This window comes from Schistocerca nitens, chromosome 8, assembly GCF_023898315.1.
Source record: "Schistocerca nitens isolate TAMUIC-IGC-003100 chromosome 8, iqSchNite1.1, whole genome shotgun sequence".
In the NCBI taxonomy this organism is placed as follows: Eukaryota; Metazoa; Arthropoda; class Insecta; order Orthoptera; family Acrididae; genus Schistocerca; species Schistocerca nitens.
This window is the reverse complement of record NC_064621.1, coordinates 547,285,959-547,312,950: the sequence shown is the minus strand read 5'-3', so window position 1 is coordinate 547,312,950 and position 26,992 is coordinate 547,285,959. Positions and strand designations below refer to the sequence as shown.

Genomic DNA, 26,992 nt, shown 5'->3' with positions numbered 1-26,992 from the left:
CATAATCTCCAAGATTAGCGATCCTTTACAGAAGCTCGAAATTTAGCGCGGACTTCAATGCGAGATGGCAGTTTCCACAATGAAACTCTGTCTCGAAGCCTGGCAGAAAATCCAAAGAGATTCTGGTCGTATGTCAAATATGCTAGCGGCAAGACACAGTCAATGCCTTCTCTGCGCAATAGCAATGGAGATACTATCGAAGACAGTGCTGCCAAAGCAGGGTTACTAAGCACAGCCTTCTGAAATTCCCTCAAAAAAGACGAAGTAAATATTTTAGAATTCGAATCAAGAACAGCTGCCAACATGAGTAACGTAGAAGTAGATGTCCTTGGAGTAGTGAAGCAACGTAAATCACTGAACAAAAGCAAATCTTCCGATCCAGCTTGTATACCTGTTAGGTTCCTTTCAGAGTATGCTGATACATAACTCCATACACCTGCCCGCTCGACAAAATATCCGTACCCGAAAACTGGAAAATTGTACAGGTCATACCTATATTCAAGAAAGGTAGTAGGAGTAATCCACTAAATTACAGGCCCATATCATTAACGTCGACATGAAGCAGGATTTTGGAACATATACTGTGTTCGAACATTATGAATTACCTCGAAGAAAACGGTCTTCTGACACACAATCAACACGGGTTTAGAAATCATCGTCCTTGTGAAACACAACTAGCTCTTTACTCACACGAAGTGTTTAGAGCAAGCTGCCATTCATCACACGAAGCAGAAATTTTATCTGTCATCCTGTACCCTTTTACAGTCACTGAACGACGACAGCTTCCCACACATTACAGCTCAGCCTGTCCGTCAGATCACTTATGTATGTAGAGAGTAAGAGCGCTTCTATCTCACACTCCTGGGGCACCTTTGGCTATGTCCTTACCTCCATGAGCACTCACCGTCGAGGACAATGTACTGGGATCTATTAATGAAGTTTCAGTGTCTGAATTGCTCACGAGCGAAGATTTCTCAATCCGTTTTGATTTGTGAAGTCCGCCCCGATAGCTGAGTGATGCCGGCACAGTAGCTCAGCGTGTTCGGTCAGAGAGCTGGTTGGCCTCTCTCTCTCTCTCTCTCTTAAAAAAAAAAAAAAAAAACCTGAGTGGAAGGATCAACAAAACGAACTTCAACGGATGTCTTGTGACGTCCGCAACGACCAAACACAACGATCAACAACGAACAAAATTGAGAAAAAAAGTGGTCAGCGTGACGGATTGCCGTCCTACGGGGTAGGGTTCGATTCCCGATTTGGTCGGAGATTTTCTCCGCTCAGGGACTGAGTGTTATGTTGTCTTCATCATCATTTCATCCCAATCCGGCGAGCAGGTCACCCAACGTGGCGTCGAATGTAATAACACCTGCACCTAGGCGGCCGAACCTGCCCCGTGAGGGGCCTCCAGGCCAATGACGCCAAACGCGCATTTCCATTTCCATGATTTGTGAACTGAAGCTTTTGTGTCTCAAGACTAGGTATTATATTCAGAATTCGTTCACAAATTATGCAGCGTACCGATGTCAAGGATGTAGGTCTGTAATTTTGCAGGTCCTTTCTTTTATCCTTCTTATTTTGTTGTTGTTGTTGTGGGCTTCAGTCCTGAGACTGGTTTGATGCTGCTCTCCATGATACTCTATCCTTTTCAAGCTTCTTCATCTCCCAGTACCTACTGCAACCTACATCCTTTTGAATCTGTTTAGTGTATTCATCTCTTGGTCTCCCTCTACGATTTTTACCCTCCACGCTGCCCTCCAATACTAAATTGGTGATCCCTTGATGCCTCAGAACATGTCCTACCAACCGATCCCTTCTTCTAGTCAAGTTGTGCCACAAACTTCTCTTCTCCCCAATCCTATTCAATACCTCCTCATTAGTTATTTGATCTACCCATCTAATCTTCAGCATTCTTCTGTAGCACCACATTTCGAAAGCTTCTATTCTCTTCTTGTCCAAACTATTTATCGTTCATGTTTCACTTCCATACATGGCCACACTCCATACAAATACTTTCAGAAATGACTTCCTGACACTTAAATCTATATTCGATGTTAACAAATTTCTCTTCTTCAGAAAAGCTTTCCTTGCCATTGCGAGTCTACATTTTATATCCTCTCTACTTCGACCACCATCAGTTATTTTGCTCCCCAAATAGCAAAACTCCTTTACTACTTTAAGTGTCTCATTTCCTAATCTAATTCCCTCAGCATCACCCGACTTAATTCGACTACATTCCATTATCCTCGTTTTGCTTCTGTTGATGTTCATCTTATATCCTCCTTTCAAGACACTGTCGATTCCGTTCAACTGCTCTTCCAAGTCCTTTGCTGTCTCTGACAGAATTACAATGTCATCGGCAAACCTCAAAGTTTTTATTACTTCTCCTTGGATTTTAATGCCTACTCCGAATATTTCTTTTGTTTCCTTTACTGCTTGCTCAATATAAAGATGGAATAACATCGTGGAGAGACTACAACCCTGTCTCACTCCCTTCCCAACCACTGCATCTCTTTCATGTCCCTCGACTCTTATAACTGCCATCTGGTTTCTGTTTCCTTCTTATATGTAGCTCTTTTCCCCAGACGCTTGGGATTTTCTCTCCTGTGTTTTTAATTCACAACAGTTATGGTCTTTCCCAAAGACACGAGTCCGCAGCTCGTGGTCTAGTGGCTAGCACTGCTGCCTCTGGATCACGTGGTCCCGGGTTCGATTCCCGCCCGGGTTGAGGATTTTCTCTGTCTGGGGACCGGATGTTTGACTTTTCTTCTTCATCATCATCATCATCCCTGAAAGTGGATGGATTGGACTGTGTAAAAAATTGGACTGTGTAAGGAAATGGGACTTTGCACGGGCTCTGATGACCGCGCAGTTGAGATCCCCACAAACCAAACATCATCATCCAAAGACACGTTACTCTGTCCCGTTCAGTCTCACTCAAATACGGATTCTGCGCACGTCGACATGTGCATGTCTATATGAAGATGGTATCTGTTCTTTCGTACATGTCCGAAAGAACAGATACCATTTGTGATCCTGCAGCTCTCGAAGAATGAAATTACAATGAAATCCAGCCCATTAGCTGCTTACAGGCATTGATAAACACGAACGGGGACAGCAGGAGATCCCGGATTCGAGTCCAGGTCGGGGCACACATTTCCAACTGTCCCCGTTGATATTTATCAATGCCTGTAAGTCCGACCCCGGTAGCTGAATGGTCAGTGTGACGGATTTTCAATCCTCTAGGCCCGGGTTCGATTCCAGGCTGGGTCGGGGAAGTTTCTCCGCCCAGGGACTGGGTGTTATGCTGTCCTCATCATCATCCTATCATCTTCATCGACTGCAGGTCGCCGAAATGGCGTCAAATTGAAAGACAGGCACCCGGCGAACGGTCTGCCCGACGTGGGGCCCTAGCCATACGATTAAATAAATGAAACTCTTGTAAACAGCTAATGGTCTGGACTTCATTGTAATTTCATTCTGCATGTATAATCCGCAAACGGCGATGTGCGGCCTCGTTTACTTCTGGTTCCGTTCGAGAATGGTGTACTCACGCTTGAACAAGCATGCCGTTGTCGAAACCGACCATTTTTCGTTGGCCCTTGTTTAACGCTGTAAAGGTACCAGACTGATGAATAACACTGTACAATCGGTCGAACAGGTTTTTCATAAGCCGACTATTTTGTCTATGAATTACTTTTCCTTAGTATTTTCTGAAAGAAAATCAGCCGGGTTTTCCTGTAGCTGGCTCCAGCCGGTTAATACCAGCCGTTTTATGGTGGTGACAGTTTCAAAAGACGTGTCATAAGCTCTGTAATCGAACAGTAGCGGATCTCTTTATTTATTTACAAGTAATACGTTACATTTATTTTCATTCGGAATCGAGCAACAGTCTCTGCGCCAACTGTCGATCGTTTGCGTGTCTTCTCGCATTTCGTTACAGTCTTCAGGCGTTGCAGTCTTGCTACATACAACGCCTTCGTCCGCGAAAAGCTTCACGGAGAATCCGACGATAGATCAATAGCAAGTATATTGAAAACAGAAAAGGCCCTAGCTCACCACATCGGTTTACCCCCGAAATTATCTTATGACTAGTTCATTTGGAGCCCTTAAAACATTCTATTTGCCAGGGAGTGCTGAATCCAGCTACGAATCTCGTGACCGAGCGAGGAGGAGTAGTGGTTAGCACAGTGGACTCGCATTCGGAAGGACGGCGGTTAAATCCCGCGTCCGGCCATCCTGATTTACGTTTTCCGTGATTTCCCTAAATCGCTCCAGGCAAATGCCGGGATGGTTCCTTTGGAAGGGCACGGCCGACTTCCTTCCCCATCCTTCCCTACTCCTATGAGACCGATAACCTCGCTGTTTGGTCTCTTCCCCCAAAACAACCAACCAACCAACGAATCTCGTTTGGTACTCGGTACGTTCGTCTTTTGTTCACTGAACAACAGTGCGGAACTGCTTCGAACGCCTTCCGAAAGTCAATTATCGCGTCGTCAACTTGGGCACGTTTGTCTGCGGCGCCCTGGTTCTCGTGGACGAACACAGCGATCTGAATTTCACAAGTTGTCCGTTACAGAACCCGTGGTGATTTTTATGACGAAAATTTTCTAAAAATATCGTGATGTGTGAGTTAAAACGTGTCCCATAATTGTACAATATAGGGGGTTCTTTTCGAATCTCCCACTTTTCAAAGTCGCAGGGAAAAAGCTACAGTAAAATATGACAATAACATTGCACCGTGTGGTATAGCAGCTCAAAGAATGTATGTTTTCTCGTCAGACGTGTCAGACACACTGAAGGAAAAAAATAGAAACACCTAGAAGGAGTTGTGCGACATAAACGAAAGTTGGTAGGCGTGTTTTTACTTCTGAAAGATGATGTCTAATCATATTTCACTCTAGTCGCAAAAGAGTGGCGCCAGTAGCGCCAGTACGAAGATTCAAATCAAATTTTCTTTAAATACACGCAGTAACGGTCGCGAGTGTTAGTTACCTTTGACATTGGACGGGCTGAGTTAATGTCAGTCAAGAATGCTTTTAAGGAGACGAAGACGCCGTCATCAACACATCACTTGGTTTGTGAGATCGTGTAATAGGACTAAGAGAAGCTGAATTTTCCTTCTGCGATACTGATGAAAGATTTGATAGGAACGTGACCACTGTACATGATTAATGGCAGTGGTGATCGCCGACTCCGGACGGCCAAGTTGTACTACCGAGAGGAAAGACCGACGTGTTCAGCGTATAGCTCTGTAACATTGGACTGCATCTTGAGCAGCAGTTGACACCAGACACAACGAACTGTTAGAAATCGGTAACTTCCAGGACAGCCTCGAGCTAGACGCCCTGAAGCATGTATTCCACTGAAACCAAACCACCACCATTTGTGACTTCTATGTTGTCAACTGAGAGCTCATTGGAGGGCAGGGTGGAGGTCTGTTGTGTTTTCTGATGAAAGCTGGTTTTGCCTCGGTGCCAGTGATGGCCGTCTGTTGGATGGGAGGAGGCCAGTTAAGGGCCTGTAACCAACCTGTCTGCGTGCTAGACACTCTGGACCTACACCTTAAGTTATGGCCTAGGGTGTGATTTCGTATGACAGTAGAAGTGCTCTCATGGTCATCCCAAGCACCCTGACAAACTTGTACGTCAAGCTGGTGACTCGACCTGTTGTGCTACCATTCATGAACAACATTCCGAACCGCGCGACTGCTGCGGTCGCAGGTTCGAATCCTGCCTCGGGCATGGATGTGTGTGATGTCCTTAGGTTAGTTAGGTTTAAGTAGTTCTACGTTCTAGGGGACTTATGACCACAGATGTTGAGTCCCATAGTGCTCAGAGCCATTTGAACCATTTGAACAACATTCCAGCGGGTGTTTCCCAACAAGCTAACGTTCGCCCACGTACCGCTGTTGTAACCCAGCATGCTCTGTAGAGTGTCGACATGTTGACTTGGCCTGCCCCGTCACCAGATCTGTCTCCAATCGAGCAACATGGGACTTTTCGGACAGCCGGCCAATGGTGGCCGAGCGGTTCTAGGCACTACAGTCTGGAACCGCGCGACCGCTACGGTCGCAGGTTCGAATCCTACCTCGGGCATGGTTGTGTGTGATGTCCTTAGGTTAGTTAGGTTTAAGTAGTTCTAAGTTCTAGGGGACTGATGACCTTAGACGTTAAGTCCCATAGTGCTCCGAGCCATTTGAACCATTTTTGAACTTTTCGGACGGCAACCAGAGATATCCTGAAACAGCGTTAACCGTCTCTGTACTGACCGACCAAGTGCAACAGGGATGCATCTCCACCCCACAAACTGACATCCGGCATCTGTACAGGACAAAGGATGAACGTTTTCATGCTTGCGTTCAACATTCTGGCGGTTACAACAGTTATTAATGTACCAGCATTTCAAATTTGCAATGGCTTATCTGGCGCACACATTTATCTGTGATCTTACAATGGTAATCACTTCAGTATCTGACCTAGACAAATGTATTCCCGAAATTTCATTACTCTACATTAATTATTTTTTGGCGTTGCGATTTTTTTCGTCAGTTTATTATCGAGAGACTGCAGCATGAAAGTATTAAGTGAAAATGGCGACTGCACAACAGCGCATGCATACAGTAGTGTGGTTTCAAGAAACAAAATCGCAAAGAAATTATCGTATGTTGTATGGATGTGATTCACGTAACGAGAAAATAATTAAGAAATGGTATCTTAAGTTTCTGGCAACTGCAAATGTTCTCAAGCATTCTTGTGTTTCGGAGCTGGCAGGGGAAGACACAACATCTGACGCCGAACGACAAATCATGTTGACAACAGTTTGCTAGGGATATGCTGCAGTTCACTGATAGGAATGCCAGCTTCCTGGAAAGATGGTTAGTCTTAGATGAATCAACTTTCCATATATCAGGAACGGTTATTCGGCATAATGTTCGGATTTCGGGCTCGCAACATCTGCACGCTATCGTTGTATATGTTCGTGATAGCCGTTAACTGAAAGTCTAGTGGGGGCTAGTGCATGGCAGGACTGTTGGACCGTTCTTTGTAGAAAACACAGTAAATGGACTAGTGTATCTGGACATGTTTCAGAAGTTTGCTTAACTTCAGACACAAGACTTGCAGTCCAGCATCGTCTTTCAATATTGGTCGGTCGCATTGGTCAGCGGCAGTTCCCAGTTCCTGGGTACGAAATTTCCCAATCGCCGTATCGGACGCGGAGGACCCAATGCCTGACCAATACGTTCTCCACATTATCTAGCTGGATTTCTTCTTGTTGGGATTCGTGGAGGGACACGAATGAGTGTCCAAAGCGGGCGATATTACTATGTAAAGACGTCTTATCACTGATGTGACTACATCAGTGACAGGCGCATGTCACGAAGAACGTGGTAAGAGACTGAATACAGACTAGATATTCTTCTTGCTGCAAATGGTTCACATGTAGAGGTGTACTGATGATTATAAAATAAATTCTTTCAGATATTCTAGCATATGGTGCAATTTTGTTATCATATCTACTGTAGTTTTTCCCTTGGGGGTCTGAAATGTGGGAAGTTTAAAAGGGGCGCTCTGTAGATTGGCCTCAGCTATTGTAAGGTAACGGACGAGTTGTGGCAGCATGAAAATATTCTAAGTTGGGAGCTGGCGTGGCCGCATGGGCCGCTCTGCAAGCTGGGGTTCGTCAGCAACCGCGTCGTGCCGAACATTAGCCGGAGCAAGAGGGGTAGCCCTAGCGCATGGTCCAGGCCGATCGCCTGGCTGGGAAATCCATGCTGACGCTGTGACGACGACTGTGCTTTGTTTCGATGAAGGAGATTTGTATGCCGGGAGTGCCAAAGATGGCGGACTTTGTGAAACCATAATGGCAGACATTTCACGGTTCATGTAGAAATTAATAATAGCCAGAGGAATCAAGATACCTTAAAAAGAAACATGTACATTACTATTATTTGCACGACGATTCTGATGGTGTAATCAGATTTTCAATATCTTTATTAGTTTAGAGTTTAGTATCTGACTGTAAATTATACAGGTAACATGCAGCAACGAATTTCACAAATGTCCTACTTTTGTTTCTGTTCCTTTGATATGTGTTTATTTAATCTATTTATGTATTTAATAATGCGTGTTAGAGCGTGTTTATGGTCCAGCCGTAGGAATATTTATTTAATTTAAATATTTTTGTGTGTGCGTTGGCTTGGAGACATGCTGGGAGCGCTCTAGCCAATCACAGCGCTCTTTACTATGATAGGCGACTACCGAAATCAATAGAGAGACTGGATGGAAGTAGGGGAGAAGTATCGGGTGGCACTGCATGGGGGAGTGCTGGATGTGAAGGCGCGACAGACGGTCGCAGGAGATACTTGGAGAGTGTTGAGCAGTTTGCGCGTGGTCGCGGGAGAGAGAAATAGTTCGTAGTGCCAACTGGTGCACTTGTGAGATTTCTGTGGCTTCTGCAGTGAAGTGGTAGTATGCATTTAGATGTGAATTCTCGCGAGTTATGTTGTTGCTCGTAACTAATTACGTGAAGTAGGAATCTATTGCTTCCCTGTTATTCAACTTATATTTTATTTAATTGCTGGACCATCAACACTAATAAATGTTTTGCAGTAATAAATGGCATTCTTAAAGGTACTTCTGCTATCGTACTCATCATTTAAAGTCGATAAAATAATACCTGCTTATTTTATTTAATTGCAGTCTTTCATATATAAATTTCTACATTACATTTAAAATTCGCAATTTCCGAGTGATAGGAACCTGCGACCATTGAATTCATGTGTATATTCATATTGTATACTGTAGACTCAGCAGTATTTGGCTTGTAATGCGGCAACTACGTATCCCAGCCCCTAGACAACGAAACCAGCCAAAACTTTTAATATTGCAACTCTGAGCATGAGGGTGCATAGTTAAGAGCCACTATTATTTTATTTTATTTTTTTTTTTTTAAGCCCGCAATCAGTGACAGGCGCATGTCATGAAGAATATGGCAAGAGACTGAATACAGACTAGATATTCTTCTTGCTGCAAATGGTTCACATGTAGAAGTGTACTGATGATTATAAAATAAATTCTTATCATATCTACTGTAGTTTTTTCCCTTAGGACTTTGAAATGTGGGAAGTTTACAAAGGGGCGCTCTGTAGATTGGCGTCAGCTATATGAGCGTAAAACTATGTCTTATTAACGTCGATGAGGTATTTAGGCTTTCACACTCCACTTCGACTGTTTTAGCCTGAGGTAAAACTGACACATGTTCTGCATATCTGTACATGTCTTTCTACACTACATATACATCTATAGTTCGCAAGTCATCCTACAGTATGTGGTGGAGGATACTCCGTGTACATTTGTCACATCCCCATTTGTTGTAGCAGTGGCGATTGATACGTGGGTACAATTACTGTTGATAAAGCTCTGTGTAAGCTCGAATTTCTCTAATTTTACCTTCATGGTTCTTTGCGAGGTATACCTAGGAGGAAGGAATATATTTTTTTACTCTTCTAGGACTATATGGTCTCAGAATTTTAACAATAAACCACGCCGAGATGCACAACGCCTCCTTCGTAATGTGTGCCGGTAACTCAGGAGATAGATCAGCATCACACACACTTTCGCGCTTGCTGAACGAATGTGTGACGAAAGGCACTGCTCTTCTATGGATATTCTGCATTTCCTCTATCAATCCCGACTGGTATGGGAGCATACTGACGAACAATAGTTAAGTGTTGGTCGATCGAGGGACGTGTAAGAATTAACTACTTACTGCTGGAATCTTGTTCTGCACAGGCTACGCGTCTCTATTGGTTTCTGGGTATTGCAGTTTTCATAAACATTGTTGTAGTTAACGTTAACGCGTCATTGGAAGTTTAAATTTGTAATTCAGTCGTCATGAATATGCGTTGCGCTGCCGTCAACTTACCGTCATTCCTTCGCCTGTCGGGTAGCCTTCGATGGCCGACGTGATGACGCCCGTGTCGTAATCCTTGGATGGGATTGAGCCTTTTAGTCCTGATGTTGCTAGCGAAGTTGAGTAGTGGTTAAGCCCCATGAAATCAGCGGTACCTGTGAGCAATAATACAGCCTGATGAAGTCGTAATATCTTTGAGGTTATCTGTAACCTTTCACCTAACAGTCCCTCCTCTTGTTTCTGGAAAAGTACAACGCCCTGTAAAATAGAAGTGCCGAAAGGCCGATTGGTGGAACGGTAGATCTATGTTGTTATTGTGGTCTTCAGTCCTGAGACTGGTTTGATGCAGCTCTCCATGCTCCTCTATCCTGTGCAAGCTGCTTCATCTCCCAGTACGTACTGCAGCCAACATCCTTCTGAATCTGCTTAGTGTATTCATCTCTTGGTCTCCCTCTACGATTTTTACCCTCCGCGCTGCCCTCCAATACTAAATTGGTGATTCCTTGATGCCTCAGAACATGTCCTACCAAGCTTCTTCTAGTCAAGCTGTGTCACAAACTCCTCTTCTCCCCAATTCTATTCAATACGTCCTCATTAGTTATATTATCTTCCCATCTAATCTTCAGCATTCTTCTGTAGCAACACATTTCGAAAGCTTCTATTCTCTTCTTGTCCAAACTATTTATCGTTCATGTCTCATTTCCACACATGGCTACACTCCATACAAATACTTTCAGAAACGACTTCCTGACACTTAAATCAATACTCGATGTTAACAAATTCCTCTTCTTCAGAAACGCTTTCCTTGCCAGTCTATATTTTATATCATCTCTACTTCGACCATCATCAGTTATTTTGCTCCCCAAATAGCAAAACTCCTTTACTACTTTAAGTGTCCCATTTCCTAATCTAATTCCCTCAGCATTACCCGACTTAATTCGACTACAATCCATTATCCTTGTTATGCTTTTGTTGATGTTCATCTTATATCCTCCTTTCAAGACACTGTCCATTCCGTTCAACTGCTCTTCCAAGTCCTTTGTTGTCTCTGACTGAATTACAATGTCATCGGGGAACCTTAAAGTTTTATTTCTTCTCCATTGATTTTAATACCTACTCCGAATTTTTCTTTTGTTTCCTTTACTGCTTGCTCATTATACAGATTGAATAGGTAGATCTATATCATTGACAAAATTTTGCTGTTTCTCATTGAGCACATGTAGAGTGCATAAGTTTTTTATGTGTGAAGAAACCTTTTGAAATTACAGGGTGTATCGGGCATAGCGATATGGCGACTCCCAAATGTCTGTCTCATGGATGGCATCCACTACTGTAAGAAGCTGCCATTCATTCAAAGCTATTTTTGCAGTAGCCATTGTCGTCTAACTACATTGCCGGGAAAGGAATTAGTGCACCTTTTTAGAGGTTTCAAAGTCACTCAATATTATTGTTGCAACAGTGCGTATGGAGCGCATGAAATGATCACATTTACACATCAAGAGCACAAGCGGTCCTGAGGTACGAGGTATCGATCCATGCTGCAACACCCATGTTAGTACGTGGTGTAGCCTCCACGAGCGGCACTGTAGGCGCTGACTCTGGCAACCAGTCGAATATACATAATGGCCAATATTGTATTGGGATATGTCATGCCACGCCTGCTCGACCTGTTCACATGTTACTGTAAGAGTTGTTGGTTGACGAGTCATAACATATCCGATACGTGCTCGATTGGAGACAAGTCCAGACATCGTTCTGACCAAGGAAGTTACTGTATGTCTTGCAGAGCACTTTAAGTATCACGGGCGATTATTATCCTGCTGGAACAACAGATCACCTTCCTGTTGCAAGAACGGCAAAAGAACGGGTCTGAGAACATTCTGCACGTACCGAGCGCTGGTTAGCGTCCCCTCTAGAAACACCAAACGTTAATGGGAGTTGTAGCTTATTGCACCCCAGACCATAAGACCTAGGGTGGAACGAAACTGTCTTGGACGAATGCACTCTACGACACGCTCGCCAGGTCTATGTTGTACGTGCAGACGATCATTACTTGCGTGCAAGTGGAATGTACTCTGATCGCTGGAGACTATGGCGCACAGTTCCAGCTGCCAGGTGATCCTTTGACAGCACCAGTCGAGCCGCGCACATGGATGCTGCGGCTTGAGTGGAAGACGGGCTAGAGGTCTGCGTGCCCGTAGTCCAACTGCTAATAACCGGTTTGCACAGACAAGAGGGCTTGTCTTTGCTGTGGTAGCTGTACGATCTGCCACGGCTGCCCTTAACAATACTACGATCTTGGCAGACGTTTATGCTGCGTGGACGTCCAGAACTTCGTCTATGGGTGTGGGAATGATCACGTGACCACTGATACCAGCACGTCCAACTTGTGTGGTGATTCTACGAAAGGACCATCCCACTACTCGGAAGGCCACAGTCTGACCCTTTTCAAACTCGCTCAGTTGGCTGTAGGAAGTACGAGTCGTCTTCGCGGCATGGTTTCCTGCTTGCTCCACACACTTACACCACACTAATTTTTGTTCCGTCAATGTACAATCTGTTCCCAGATAGGTGGCAGGAAGAAAGATTTCCTGATGAATCGCCTCGCTGCCTCGCGAAAAAATTGTGTAGAAAGTGTCACAGCGGAAGCGTGAGATTCATGTAGCTTACACGAAGTGCTCAGATCACATTTTATCGAGGATGTGGTAAGGCTTCTTCCCAGTCTTTCACAACAGTTGTATACATGAATTATTAAATAGGCCTCGTTCCTCCACCGTTTCCCAGTGGTTGCTACCTCTACATGCGCCATCGGATAACGTCTGGAGGTAGCGTTCGGAAATCGGAGATGAAATGACAAGGACAGTTAGGGTCAGGACTCTCGAGTAACCTGGTGGTTAAGGCAGCTGCTCGTGAAAAGAAGAAAATACAGATTCGATACCCGGTCTGGGACACACCCCACTTGATGGTTAGCCGCTCCTGTTGCTAAAAAGGTTCTTTTTACTTCACGGTCAGTTTCAGCTCTCATATTGAAGTCATTTTCTAGTGCAATCGGAAACCGACATTGTTAATACATCCAAATGTTGTACATATTGATATAATGGATGTGTAAACACTTCACACAAAAGGAGTGTAGGAATTTAGAGATAAGGAAAACTAGGTTTACAAATGAACAGGAACAGTCCAGGAAAAAAGGGAAAAATGATTATATATGAAATTTTGAATATGGCAGTAGTCGTCAACTGTAGAATTATGGACGCAACAGGACTCAAATAGCCAACCAGTTGCATGTCAAAAGTTTATTGAAACCTTTACCTAGGTTTCTCTCAGATATAAACCTGTCTTACTCAGAAGAGGTTATGGATACTGTTGACTAAGCCTTATGACTTCGTTTCTATTTTCACACAGTATACAACACTTGTTGTTACTTCCCCTGTGGAAGACGGGTTTACATTTGTGGAAACATGCACGTGTTATATACTGTGTGAAAAGAGAAACGAAGTTATAAGGATTATTCAACTGTAAAATGATTCATAAAAATGCTGTAGCATAGCCATAAGGCTTGGTGAACAATAAAAATGATCCATGTAAAATCTATCAAGCTTGCGTGCGCGCTCGTGCGCCGAGAGTGTGTGTGTGTGTGTGTGTGTGTGTGTTTTGTACATCCGCCTTAGATTTTATATGGGTCATTTTTACTGTTGATCAAGCCTTATGGCTATGCCACAGCATTTACATGGATACTGTTGACTAAGCCTTATGACTTCGTTTCTATTTTCACACAGTATACAACACTTGTTGTTACTTCCCCTGTGGAAGACGGGTTTACATTTGTGGAAACCTAGATAAAAGTTTCAGTAAACTTTTGACATGCAACTGGTTGGCTGTTTGATTTCCATTATATCCAGAAAAATGTAAATTATTGCGTCGTGGTGAAATAGAGTCAAATGATTAAGGTGGTAGTCCTCTTTGAAAATTTGAAAAAATCTTTGTTTTTTGGCTTAAAATGTTCTCTGGGATGTCTGCTTTATTATAGTGTGGACCCCAGTTACAATAAAAATGTCTGTGAAAATCATTCATTGCGGGAAATAAGTAGTCGCCACGTAATTTCATCGAAGGCATAAAAGGCATTATGGGAATTATGATCTTGAGATCGGACCAGCCTGTTACAACTTCTCCACAAAAGCGGAATAAAAACGTATCGATCGAGCAGAGCAGCGGATAATAGAAGCTGACAAGAGGCCCTCAGGACAAACATAGGCACGAGGAAGATGGAGGAGGACTTCCTTTTGCATCTGGAAGTATTGCTGCATGGTCGAAGAATCGCTGATTAGAGGTATGTTTAACTACTAAAGAAAAAAAAAACACCAAAACTTAAAGGCATTTTCCTCGAAACTGTATTTTTCAATTTGGTGGAAAACATAACTTGAGAATGGTACATAAGATTTTAATCGCAGTTTGATACCAGCATTATAAAGTGAGTTCTCTATCGGCGTACTTTTGCGATATCGACAAAAGTCTATTTTCGGTGAACGTTTTTGCCTAGATCTTGTCGACGAAGAAAATAACATTTGTTTCAGCACGTCACCAGTTTGTCAGAATTAAACATTTTTTAAATTATGTTATGTAAACTGATAGACCAGTGTTCTGGCTACAAGGGGTCCTTACACATGGTGCAGCGGTTACAGGGAGCGTCCGATGTGGACACAGAAATGATTTCTTAAAGACAAAACGCATGGAATGAAACTATATCATCATATTTAGAATTACTTTTTATTTTACGTGAAAAAAATGCCCGCTGGCGCACTGAGGGTTCCGTAGATACTTTATCATGTACACAGACAGTTTATCCATTGTGGCAATCGAGGACACTGATGATTTTTGGCTGCTATTGACACTGATACTGGCAAGCTATAGGTCCCAGGGACTCCTAGCTTTTTGATAATATTTTAATTTCAGGTAAGAAATTGGATAGCAAATGATAAAACAAATACTTTTTCGTGGTATATAATTACAAATTAACAATTTCGGATTTTTACTTTATACTGTAAATCCTTACTTATTGCGAATATCCATGATTCCAGGTCAACGGGAAGTACCCTATAATTTTGATGAGTGAGCTTTTGAGTATCAAAATATCTGAAATAAACGTGCGTATCTTTTGATTAAATTGACTTAGAAGCTTAAAAGTTTTATACCGCCAAGGGACTATGGACCGTAGTATGTGACAAATTTCAACTCGATATTTCTACTCGTTCCTGAGAAAAAGGGATCTTATCTGTCGGAGAGACCGACAACAAAGCGGTCCTACAAGGGTTTCGTTTTTAGAGACTGAGGCACAGAACCGGAAAAACACGAATAGCACATAATTTTCATGCATTCAAAGAGGGTTACCTCCCTATGTAAAAGTTAAATGAATACGAAAGTAAAAGCCGGGTAGATTTAAAAGTGCTGAGACCAATAACATGGTAGGAAACTGCACAAAATCACACGTCCCTAATAATGAACACTCCCGCACCTCTGGTGTGCGAAGGCTGCAGGAACGTGCTGTGTAGCAAAGAGACAGAAATTGGACACTTGAATTGCATATTTCAGCATGGGAGAAGCATCTAAGGCGACCACACCTTCAAACAAAGGGACAGACTTGCCCAGCTCTCAAGTCGAGAATAGGTTTCTACACAGGAGCCACGTTTCTCTGCGAGGACTGACACGAGGGCACCAGCTGAGCAGTCAGGCGCGACACACACAAACGCGCACACACACACACACGCACACACACACACACACACACACACACAGAGAGAGAGAGAGAGAGAGAGAGAGAGAGAGAGAGAGAGAGAGCACTGTGACTTCGCGAGGTACGCTACCTAATCAAATTATCCGTACATTCCTATGTAATGAAAGTCGACTATCATACGTCACCAGAGTCGGAATCGCCAACACAAAAGGAGATGGGGAGTATTATGTTGGCCGTAGAGAAGCAATAAGAGAAGAACGGATCGGCCAGGAGAGCTCAGGTTGGCAGTAGAGAAGCAATAAGAGAAGAACGGATCGGCCAGGAGAGCTCAGTAAGTTCGAACATGGACTAGTCGTTGGTTGTCACCTGAGTGACAAGTCCATCAGGGACATTTCAGCCCTTTAACAGTTGCCAAAGTCGACTGTTGCTGTGAAATGAAAACGCGAAGGAACAACCAAAGCTAAACTGATTCCAGGGAGGCGTCATGTACTGACGGCCAGGACGGTCAACTATTGCGGAGGGTGGTTGTGAGAAACCGAGTGAAATCAGCGGAAGGAATCACTCTTGAATTCCAGAGTAATACCTGCAGCCCACCTAGCGCAATGGCTGTGCGTAGGGAGTTAAAAATAATGGGTTACAATGGTTGAGGGGATCCTCATAAGCCACAAATTTATATAGTCAGTCTAAAACGACGTGGACCATAGATGACTGGACATGAGTGATTTCGAGTGACGAATCACGCTACAACCTGTGGCAGGCCTTGCCTGCCATCCTGTGTAGTGCCAACGGGGAGGTATGGAGGAGGTGGTGTTACGGTATGGGGTGTTTTTCGTGATTAGGGTGTGATCCCCTTATTGCGCTTCAGAAAACTCAAAATGCGAAAGAATATGAATTCATTTTACAGCATTGTTTACTGAGTACAGTAGAGGAACAGATCGGAAACGATGATTGTACTAACATGAGGATGCACCATGTCATAAAGCAGCATCTGCGACGCAATCGTCTGTGGTCAATAGCATTCCTGAAATAGATTGACCTCCCCAGAGCCCCAACTTGAACCTGGTGGAAGACATTTAGAGTCAGTCAGAACGTCGATTTCGCTCCAGACCCTAGCATCCAGCATCACTACTTTCTCTGGTTTCCGCTCTTGGGAAGAAAGGACTGCCATTCCTCCACAGATATTCATAGACCCCATTGGAAGAGTACCCAGTAGAGATCAACCCATCATAAAAGCGAAGGCTGAACATACCTCTCATTAATGTCCACTAACAGGTGTCTCGATAGTTTTGATCAGACAGTGTAAGGTCTGTCGATCTCTGCATAGAATGTGTCATTATTGGTGACGCTGATGACTCACCCTTGATGAAGTCTATCTCCTCCTGGGAGAGCGTGGGCAGCCGCGACCTGGTGCGGCCCTCTGCCTCGCTGTTGGCCGCCACCCTCTGCTTCACCACCTCCGGGAAGTCGCCGCTGTCCGAAAAGATGGGGTGTGCGTACATCCCCAGCTGCCAACAGCAGACCAGATTACGTCATCCACTGTGGACTCCACGACAACGGCAAGGCGGTTATTAGCACGGTGCTGAACTGTCCGTGCCGAATATAGCTAAAATGTGTCCAATAATGGGATAAACTGTAGGTTAGCTGACAACAAAGACTCTTCATACCCTCTCTTACATTCATTTGTACATTAACCTTCAATCCCATAAATCCTTAAGGGGGGGTAGGGCGTCAAACGGGCCGTCTTGGAGCAGGAGAGACACCACAGGACATTTTAATTTCCACTGTCTATACTTTTACGAATAAATTCATAAAACTTTGTCAGCATGACCAGGAAGGATTAAGGATTCAAAAAATGGTTCAAATGGCTCTTATGGGACTTAACATCTAAGGTCATCAGTCCCCAAGAACTTAGAACTACTTAAACCTAACTAATCTAAGGACATCACACACATCCATGCCCGAGGCAGGATTCGAACTTGCGACCGTAGCGGTCGCGCGGTTCCAGACTGAAGCGCCTAGAACCGCTCGGCCACACCGGCCGGCGATTAAGGATTCACAATCATAGAAGTGGAAGTTCAAAAAATAGCAAAATAATTTTTTTTTCATGTGAAAGTTCATCATTTTTTCACTTCTATTGGCTGCCTTTGTTGGTATAGGTACACGTTTCTTCATAAGGAAGAGAGATTCTTCGATGATTTTTGTACAGCATACAAACCATACTTACAGGTGTATGAAATTATTTAATTTATGAAAAAATGAATGTGCTGTTACATTTTAAACTTGATGTATAGAAAAAACTCAAATTTTATAGTTAATTATCTCAATTTTTACCACAGTTTTTAATAGATTTAGAAAATTCTAGACTTTCATACACCTGTACGTGCGATTTGTATGCTGTGCAAAATTCATCGAAGAATCTCCCTTACCTATGAAGAAAAGTGTACCTATAGCAACATATGCAGCCAATTGGAAGTGAAAAAAAAAAAAAAGAAATACACATGTAAAAAAATAAATTATTTCCTTAAATTTTTGAACTTCCACCACTATAAGTGTAAGTCCTGTCTACTTTCTGGTCACTCTGACATAGTTGTATGAATTTATATTTAAAAGTATAGACAGCGGAAATTAAAAAGTCCTGTGGTGTCTCTCCTGCTCCAAGTCGTCCCGTTTGACGTCCTACCCCCCTTAAATTATTAATGTAATCTGTTTTTTTAAAATAATCCTCAGCGCAATAATTCTAATCGCATAATTCTTCAGTTTCTCCTGTCATATTACGCTCTTCACTCACATTAATTAAGAGCTCACCAAAAGCCTGAATAACAACCTTTTGCAGCACAGACTGCTACGAGATGTGGAGGGGAAGAGTCAGTGAGGTTGTGAAAGGTACCAAAGGGGACTGGAACCATGTAGACCCCAGTGCTGTGGCCAGCTGCGCTAAGTTTCTTGGTTGAGAATCGAGCCCGATCGAGCTGGTCCAACAGATTTTCAATTAGGTTTGAATCTGGCGAGTCTGTTGACCCTGGGAGTGCCGTAAACTCGTCCTGGTACTCTTCGAACCACGGACGTGCACTGTGAGCCGTGTGACATGTTGCATTGTCCTAGTGCTAGATGCCGTTGTGCCGAGGAAAACAAACTACACGTAGGGGTGGATTTGGTCTCCAGGAATAGATGTATACCTGTGTTAATGCATTGCGGCTTTCAGAATGACGAGAGCACCCAGGGAATTCCAAAAAAATATTCCTCGGATCTTAAGACTTCCAACTCTGGCCTCTTCCATTTCGACAACTGTTGCAGGGTGTTTGCTTACAGACGTTTCACGCCTTACACGTCAACGGCCCTCAGACCGATGGAGCATAAAACATGATTCATCTGAAAAGGCCACCTGTCGCTACACAGTTGCGGTACAGGCATGCATATTCGAGCCTTCTTCGCCAATGAACAGTAGTCAGCATGGGTGCATGAGCCAGGCGTCTGCTGTGGAGACCCATACGGAGCAACGTTCGCTGCACAGTTGTGGAGGAAATACTGTTGGTAGCCCCTTGGTTCATATGGGTGGTCAATCATTCAAGAATTGCACGTCTATTCACCCATACATATCTCCGCAGCCATTGTTCACTGCTGTCATCTATGGCCAGTGGTGCACTAAATTTGTCTCTGCGCCAGTTTTGGACAGCACCATTTTGCTGTGCATGGTATACTTTAACCGCAGCGGCTCGCGAATAGTTTAGAAACTTAGGTGTTTCGGAAATGCTTCCACCGATGGCCGCAAAGCCAGTGATCGTACCCTTATGAGCGTCAGATAAACTGCCCCGTTTCCGCATTACGTCAACGACTACACGGTTTTCCGCGCCCCCCCGACAGGCTTTATATACCCTTTATTGCTAGGGCTGCCATCTTGGGTCTGTGTATGATAATTGCACATTGACGTCAAACATAGGTGTTGGTCACATTACTGTGACTGGATCATGTAGTTGATCGAACAGACCATGGGTGCACTGCCAGTTTATATTATCAAGAGGACACAATACATCGGCACGTCGCAAACGGCTGCCACAATCCTGTTAAGAAGAATGGGGCGCCCAAAACAGCAGACCACAGGGTGCGCCCCATTTCAGGCGCAGTCTCTCCAGGCAACCGGAACATCTCAGAACCACTATCACACCGTTTAAACGTTACTGATCCTTCACCTGCCCAAGTTCTTCATGGGGACATACGCACCAAAACAACCTCCGCCAAGGTTATGCCCCATTCTGGCCTTCTGCAGCCAACGCGGCTCTGGCTTTCGTGCCGACCAGAGATATGCTGATAATGCTCCAAACGTTCTCAACTGTGGAGAGATTCGGCGACCTTGCTGGCCAAGGTAGGGTTTGGTAAGCACCAAGACAATCAGTAGAAACTCTTGCCGTGAGTAGGCGGGCATTGCTTTGCTGAGATGTACACCCAGAGTGGCGTGGCATGAAGGGAAACAAGACGGGGGGGTTGAATATCGTCGACGTACTGCTGTGCGGTAAGAGCGCCGCGGATGGCAATCAAAGAGGTCCTGCTCCAGACACATCATCGCTGGTCATCGGGGTTCAGTTCGAAGTGAGACTCATCACTGAAGACAAGTCTACTCCAGTCAGTCAGATTCCAGACGAATGTTCCCGACACCACTGCAAAAGGCTTGTTGGCGTTCAGAGGTCAATGGTAATAGGTGCAAGAGCGCCGTCAGCTCAGTCCCCTTTTCTGCGAGCCGCCTTACAATGGTTAATGAAAGTCGCATGTAATGATGAATCTGGGGCTCTGGGTGCCTCTATGACGCGTGCTCGGTCCTCTCATTCTGTCGTCTCTCTAGGTCGACCGCTTCCTTCTTGACGCTGTGTTCGGCGGTGGTTCACCCATTCCTGCCAACAACCTCGAATAGTGGCATCGCTTCCGTTCAATTTGCCGATTAGTCCAACCAGCTTCTTTAGGCACGACTACACGTCCTCTCTCGAATGCTGATATCTGCGTGCATTGTTCATGCACCTGTCTGCGAGTCATAGTTTCTGTCCAATTGAGTACACGGAATGAAATTCACAAAGACTTTATGCCCTGTTATCGACATGTCCCCTGTTTACTATCCTTGTCAGCTGCACGGTGAAATTGCGCTGCAGCGTCACACGTTCACCCATCGGCCGCCAGAGTTGCATTTTCCGTCGATACCTGTATGAATATCAATTTGTGACCATTTTGCCTAAATCCTTCGTGGTGCGTCGGTTTCTTTCCTTACAGTGTATTTTTGAATGTGATGTATTTGTACTTATAAGCTGAAGTCACTTGTGTTTTCGTGGAGAGGATAGTTACAAGAGTATACACGGGAATTCCGTCATTATGTTACAAACTCTCAGGTATGATGTAGAAGGTGAATGTAAAGTAAGTCACCCTGCTCCGGAAACTACCGAGTCGAAAGTTATAAGCGAAAATAGTTCTGATATCTCTGAGCGTGGACCTCTTCTACTGCGAGCTCTTTGCTTTCCATGTTTTTGACGAAGGTATTATGGACCAAATCAAGAGAAAATTGTGTAGTAAACATGGGCTCTAAATGCATACCTTAAGAATTACGAGCATTTAGACATGTGCAGTATACGACATGTGTTCCACAGTAGTAAAACTTCACAGTAGTAAGACCTTAGACCCATGTTCACTGGACATGTTTTCTTGTTTCGGTCTGTGACTCCACCTCTCCAAAAATGGAAACCAAAGAGCTTGCTGCAGAAGAGGCCCATTGACAGAGGACGATTTTCGTTTATATCTTCCAAATGTGCCGTTTCCGGACCAGGGTCCCTTATCTCGAACTGATACACTTACCTTCTCCATCATTCCTGAAAGTCTGTAACATCACAACGGATCATCTTGTATAGAGGCCCAGCACGGTTGCGGCTCAAGGGATTGTCTTTCATTTGCAGCGGTGATGTAGTTTTCATCTTTCCAAGAGGTAGCCCATTGGAAAAGGGTTGCAGTCGGCACGTGTGATGATTTCTAAAGTGTTTCCTCGGACTCTGAATGAACTTCGAACGACACGGTGCACGTGCCAATTTTTCGTTCTGTTTTTGGAGAGAACCGCCAGTTTGGTAGGCCTACCTCAACCATGGGAAGGTGCTGGCTTGCTACAGAATACTGACTTATTCCGACATCGACTCGGTCCAAGTGATAGGATTTCTCTGTGTTAACTGCTACAGGGCTTTGGGTTTGGCGCTGGTATGTAACGAACTTACATGGTAACAATATTCAAAGTGATATTATCAATTGGTTGTCTGCACACAAGGTTCCTGAGAACTGCATCAGTATTTATTTAGCGGTGAGTATTTGAATACGACGGGGATGTACTCTTTCGCCCTTGCTGTAAAATCTATACTTCCAAGAAGCAATGACAAAATTAAAAGAAAGGTTCGAGAGTGTGATTAAAATTCAAGGTGAAAGGATATCAGTGATAAGATTCACTGATGACATTGATAATTTCAGTGAAAGTGAAAAAGAATTATAGGATATACTGAATGGAGTGCACATTCTGATGAGTACAGAAGATGGATTGAGAGTAAATCGAAGAAAGACGAAAGCAATTAGAAATAGCAGAAAAGAGAACAGCGAGGAACTTAACATTAGAATTGCGGATCACGAGGTGGACGAAGTTATGGAATTCTGTCACCTAGGCAGCAGAATAATCAATGAAGGACGGAGCAAGGAGGACATAAAAAGCAGACTAGCACTGGCAAAAGCGGCATTCTCGGTCAACAAAGTATACTAGTATCAAATACAAAGGGCGTTCAAAGAGTTTTGCACAGTCATTTTTTTTTTTTTTTTTTTTTTTTTTTGCAGGAGGACAATAAAATTTTTTGTGAACATACTTGGAACATTTAGCTATACAATGAGTCTACTCAATTAGCCTCCATAAGCTGTGACGCATCTGGCCCAACGTTCTTTCCATGATGTAAATGCGCTTTGGTAAAATTCTGGGAATTGACTTTTACACAATCGCTTGACACACGAAATAAGGTCTTTCTCACTATCAAATGTTTTAACGCGCAGGTGAGTCTTCAGACGACCAAAGAGGTAAAAATCAGACCCATTTTCCTGATTTTCTCCTGCATCAGAAGGGCTGTATGGGGTTTGGCATTGTCACGGTGTAGTCTGATGAGCTGACCCTGAAGCTGTGGTCTGTGGTCTTGATGGCACGTCGCAGCTTGTCCAATGATATACAGTAACTGTCTGGTTAATTGTGGAGCCAGGTTCCAAATACTCAATGAAAATTACACCACACTGATCCCAGAGGAAGGAGGCCATCACCGTTCTTCCTTCTGTTCGTGAAAGTCTTGGATTCTTCTTCCGAGGGGAACTCGGATGACGCCACTCCATGAATTGGGTCTTGCTCTCAGGTTCGGACAAAAATAACCATGTTTCATCCTTGGTAATGACCCCGTTTAAACACTGTTTCCACTCTTCAGTAAAGGTCTGCATGAGACACTCGCACACATCCTTCCTCATCGTTTTCATTTCCCTTATCAATAATGTAGGCACCCAACGTGCACAGATTTTTCTGTACCCTAGTGACTGTACCTTTGATACCCAATGACAAACGAGTAATTTCAGCAAGCTGTCGTGTCGTCACACATCTGTTATTTTGGATGATTTGATCAGTGGTCTCCTTATTCACATCACTCATTAATGTCGATGGTCTACCGCGTCGTGGGTTGTCCTGTAGAGAGAAATCACCTTCTTGAAACCTGTGCAACCACCGCTGGATACTGCTGCGATCCACTGTGTCCTCCCCATAAACAGGGAGCAACTTCCTGTGAATCGATGTGGCAATGTCATCGCCGGTCCTGAAGAGAAACTCCATCACCGACCGTTGTCTCAACCTGACATCTACTTCACCGTCCATTATGGCTCACGTGTAAATAAAAGAAAATACTTTTATACACCAAGTTAAAGTTAAATGTTCCAAGTATGTTTACAAAAAATTTCATTCTCCTCTGCAAAAAATAAAAAAAATAGAGACGACTGTGCAAAACTTTTTGAACGTCCTTTGTATAGTCCTTAGTTTGAGGAACAAATTTCTGAGGATGTACGTTTGTAGCACAGCATTGTATGGCAGTGAATCATGGACTGTGAGAAAAGCAGAAAAGAAGATAATACGAAGCATTTGAGATGATGTGTTACAACTGATGTGTTACAGAAGAATGTTGAAAATTGGGTGGAATGGTAAGGTAAGGAATGAGGAGCTTCCCCGCAGAATCGACGAGGAAAGGAATACACGGAGAAAACTAAAAAAAGAAGGAATAGCACGGGAGGACATCTGTTAAGACATCAGGGAATAACTTCCATGGTACTAGAGGGAGCTATAGAGGTAAAAACTGTAGAGGACATGAGAGAGTGGAATATATCCAGCAAATGATTGAGGAAGTAGGTTGCGATTGCTACTCTGAGACGAAAAGATTGGCACAAGAGAGGAATTCGTGGCGGCAAGTATCAAACCAGTAATAACACTGCTGTTTCAACAAAAATTGAACAAACAGCTACTTATTTGATAAATTGCACTTTGGCGTTTTGTTTCAGTGAATAAATTCACTTCAACCTATTTTCATTGTACAATGTATCCGACCTTACACTAAGATAGAACTGTGATAATAGTGATGTGACGCATTCTACAAAATTGTAATGGTCGTTAGTATTTTTGAAAAGTCAGACTATGGCATTTTTTGCGTCAGAATAATAGATTTGTATGATTCAAATTCAGCTATGTAACGCTAGTGTATGTCTGTCAAGAAATTACGGAGTAGAAATACATTAAATACGGGGATTTTCGTGCTGATGTTTGATCGAGCCGCCGCCCTTAAGTGCACGCCACTCTTGCCGGAAGCAGCGACCCTCTACAGATGAACATTAGTGCTTTATTTATTGCACTGTTGTAATCATAGTAACGGTCTAGCGTTACTTAAAGGGTATTACTGTTTTTCTGACCCACCACTAAACAGAACTACGAGTAGATGTTAATTCTATGGTCTTATACAAATTCCTGGCTACTTCAACATCGAGTACGTTGCAGTTACTTGAATTTTGTCAAATACAGAAACTGACTGGAGGAGAGGGGCGAGGGAATGAACTTCCAATATCTGGAGACAGTCTTCCACGCTATTTCCATCTGTTGTCGTAGCTGGGCAAGGAGTGTTGATTAGATTAGATTAGATTAGATTAATACTAGTTCCATGGATCATGAATACGATATTTCGTAAAGATGTGGAACGAGTCGAATTTTCCAGTACATGACATAATTAGGTTAATTTAACAACATACTTAAGTTAATATAACAACTTTATTTTATTGTGTTTTTTGTTTTTCATTATTTTTTATTTTTATTTTTTTATTTTTTTAATATATTTTTTTTCTTAATTTATATCTAAAAATTCCTCTATGGAGTAGAAGGAGTTGTCATTCAGAAATTCTTTTAATTTCTTCTTAAATACTTGTTGGTTATCTGTCAGACTTTTGATACTATTTGGTAAGTGACCAAAGACTTTAGTGCCAGTATAATTCACCCCTTTCTGTGCCAAAGTTAGATTTAATCTTGAATAGTGAAGATCATCCTTTCTCCTAGTATTGTAGTTATGCACACTGCTATTACGTTTGAATTGGGTTTGGTTGTTAATAACAAATTTCATAAGAGAGTATATATACTGAGAAGCTACTGTGAATATCCCTGGATCCTTAAATAAATGTCTGCAGGATGATCTTGGGTGGACTCCAGCTATTATTCTGATTACACGCTTTTGTGCAATAAATACTTTATTCCTCAGTGATGAATTACCCCAAAATAGGATGCCATATGAAAGCAATGAGTGAAAATAGGCGTAGTAAGCTAATTTACTAAGATGTTTATCACCAAAATTTGCAATGACCCTTATTGCATAAGTAGCTGAACTCAAACGTTTCAGCAGATCATCAACGTGTTTCTTCCAATTTAATCTCTCATCAATGGACACACCTAAAAATTTGCAATATTCTACCTTAGCTATATGCTTCTGATTAAGGTCTATATTTATTAATGGCGTCATACCATTCACTGTACGGAACTGTATGTACTGTGTCTTACCAAAATTCAGTGAGAGTCCGTTTACAAGGAACCACTTAGTAATTTTCTGAAAGACAGTATTGACAATTTCATCAGTTAATTCTTGTTTGTCAGGTGTGATTACTATACTTGTATCATCAGCAAAGAGAACTAACTTTGCCTCTTCATGAATATAGAATGGCAAGTCATTAATATATAATAAGAACAACAAAGGACCCAAGACTGACCCTTCTGGAACCCCATTCTTGATAGTTCCCCAGTTTGAGGAATGTGCTGATCTTTGCATGTTACGAGAACTACTTATTGTGCGTAATGCGTCCCAAACGAAATGCCGTTCCTACGTATTCAGTTAGGGACATCGCTGGCGAAAGTGATTATTGTACGCTGGATCGAGTCTTGGTTCTCTTTTGGTCAACGACTTGTTCGCAAACGACCATCACTGACGCAAAGCAAGAACCTAGCCTCTGAACACCACTGTGATCCGTTCATCGCACAAGTTGCGTATTCTGCCACAGGAGGATGGCTGCACGCGCCGGTGACGCGGGAGAAAGCTGACACCCTTGGAACATGATCGCTCCTATCTAATGTGTGTTACGGCATTGACGCGGCTAGCAGCGATAGCTCGTGTGACGTACAGGCATCAGCAGTGACCCACAGCTGAAACCTACAGTCGAACGCTTTGGGCAGTACTCCAGGACATTCTTCAAAAATGTTCAAATGCGTGTGAAATCTTATGGGACTTAACTGCTAAGGTCATCAGTCCCTAAGCTTACACACTACTTAACTTAAATTATCCTAAGGACAAACACACACACCCATGCCCGACGGAGGACTCGAACCTACACGGGACCAGCCGTACAGTCCAAGACTGCAGCGCCTCTGACCGCTCGGCTAATCCGGACATTCTTCCAGTTTCCTACATGTCAACTTGTTACCTCGCTGAAATACAGTTATTGTTCGAATTATAACGGTCGACGTCATCTTAAAAATTTTGTTAAGCAAGCACGACGCTCTAAACAAAAGACCTCTCGTCCAGGAAGGAAAATTTAACCGCTACATGCTCAGGGTTTTCGTGCTCGGTAGTTGCTTCCTACTATTTTCACTGGACAGCGCTTTAAATCACTATCTCTACTGCTGTCAATCAGTCTCCGTAAAAATATTGTGTTTCTATGGAATACATTCAGCGGTTTTCATGTATATTTTTTTCTAGAATTTTATTATGCTGTTCACAATATTGTCCTAGAGAAGGTTAAATGTTATAGTAT

General features: G+C 43.2%; 1 protein-coding gene across 1 annotated transcript in view; it reads right to left on the bottom strand.

Moving 5' to 3' along the window:
- LOC126199238 (myrosinase 1-like) overlaps positions 1 to 26,992 on the bottom strand; it is a 111,108-nt gene that overhangs the window by 15,127 nt on the left and 68,989 nt on the right. Inside the window, exons 7-8 of the mRNA XM_049936030.1 lie at positions 16,998 to 17,145; positions 9,922 to 10,064 (exon numbers count right to left, since the gene is read on the bottom strand). Of these exons, the coding sequence (XP_049791987.1) occupies positions 9,922 to 10,064; positions 16,998 to 17,145 (291 nt within the window). The remainder of the gene's footprint in view (positions 1 to 9,921; positions 10,065 to 16,997; positions 17,146 to 26,992) is intronic.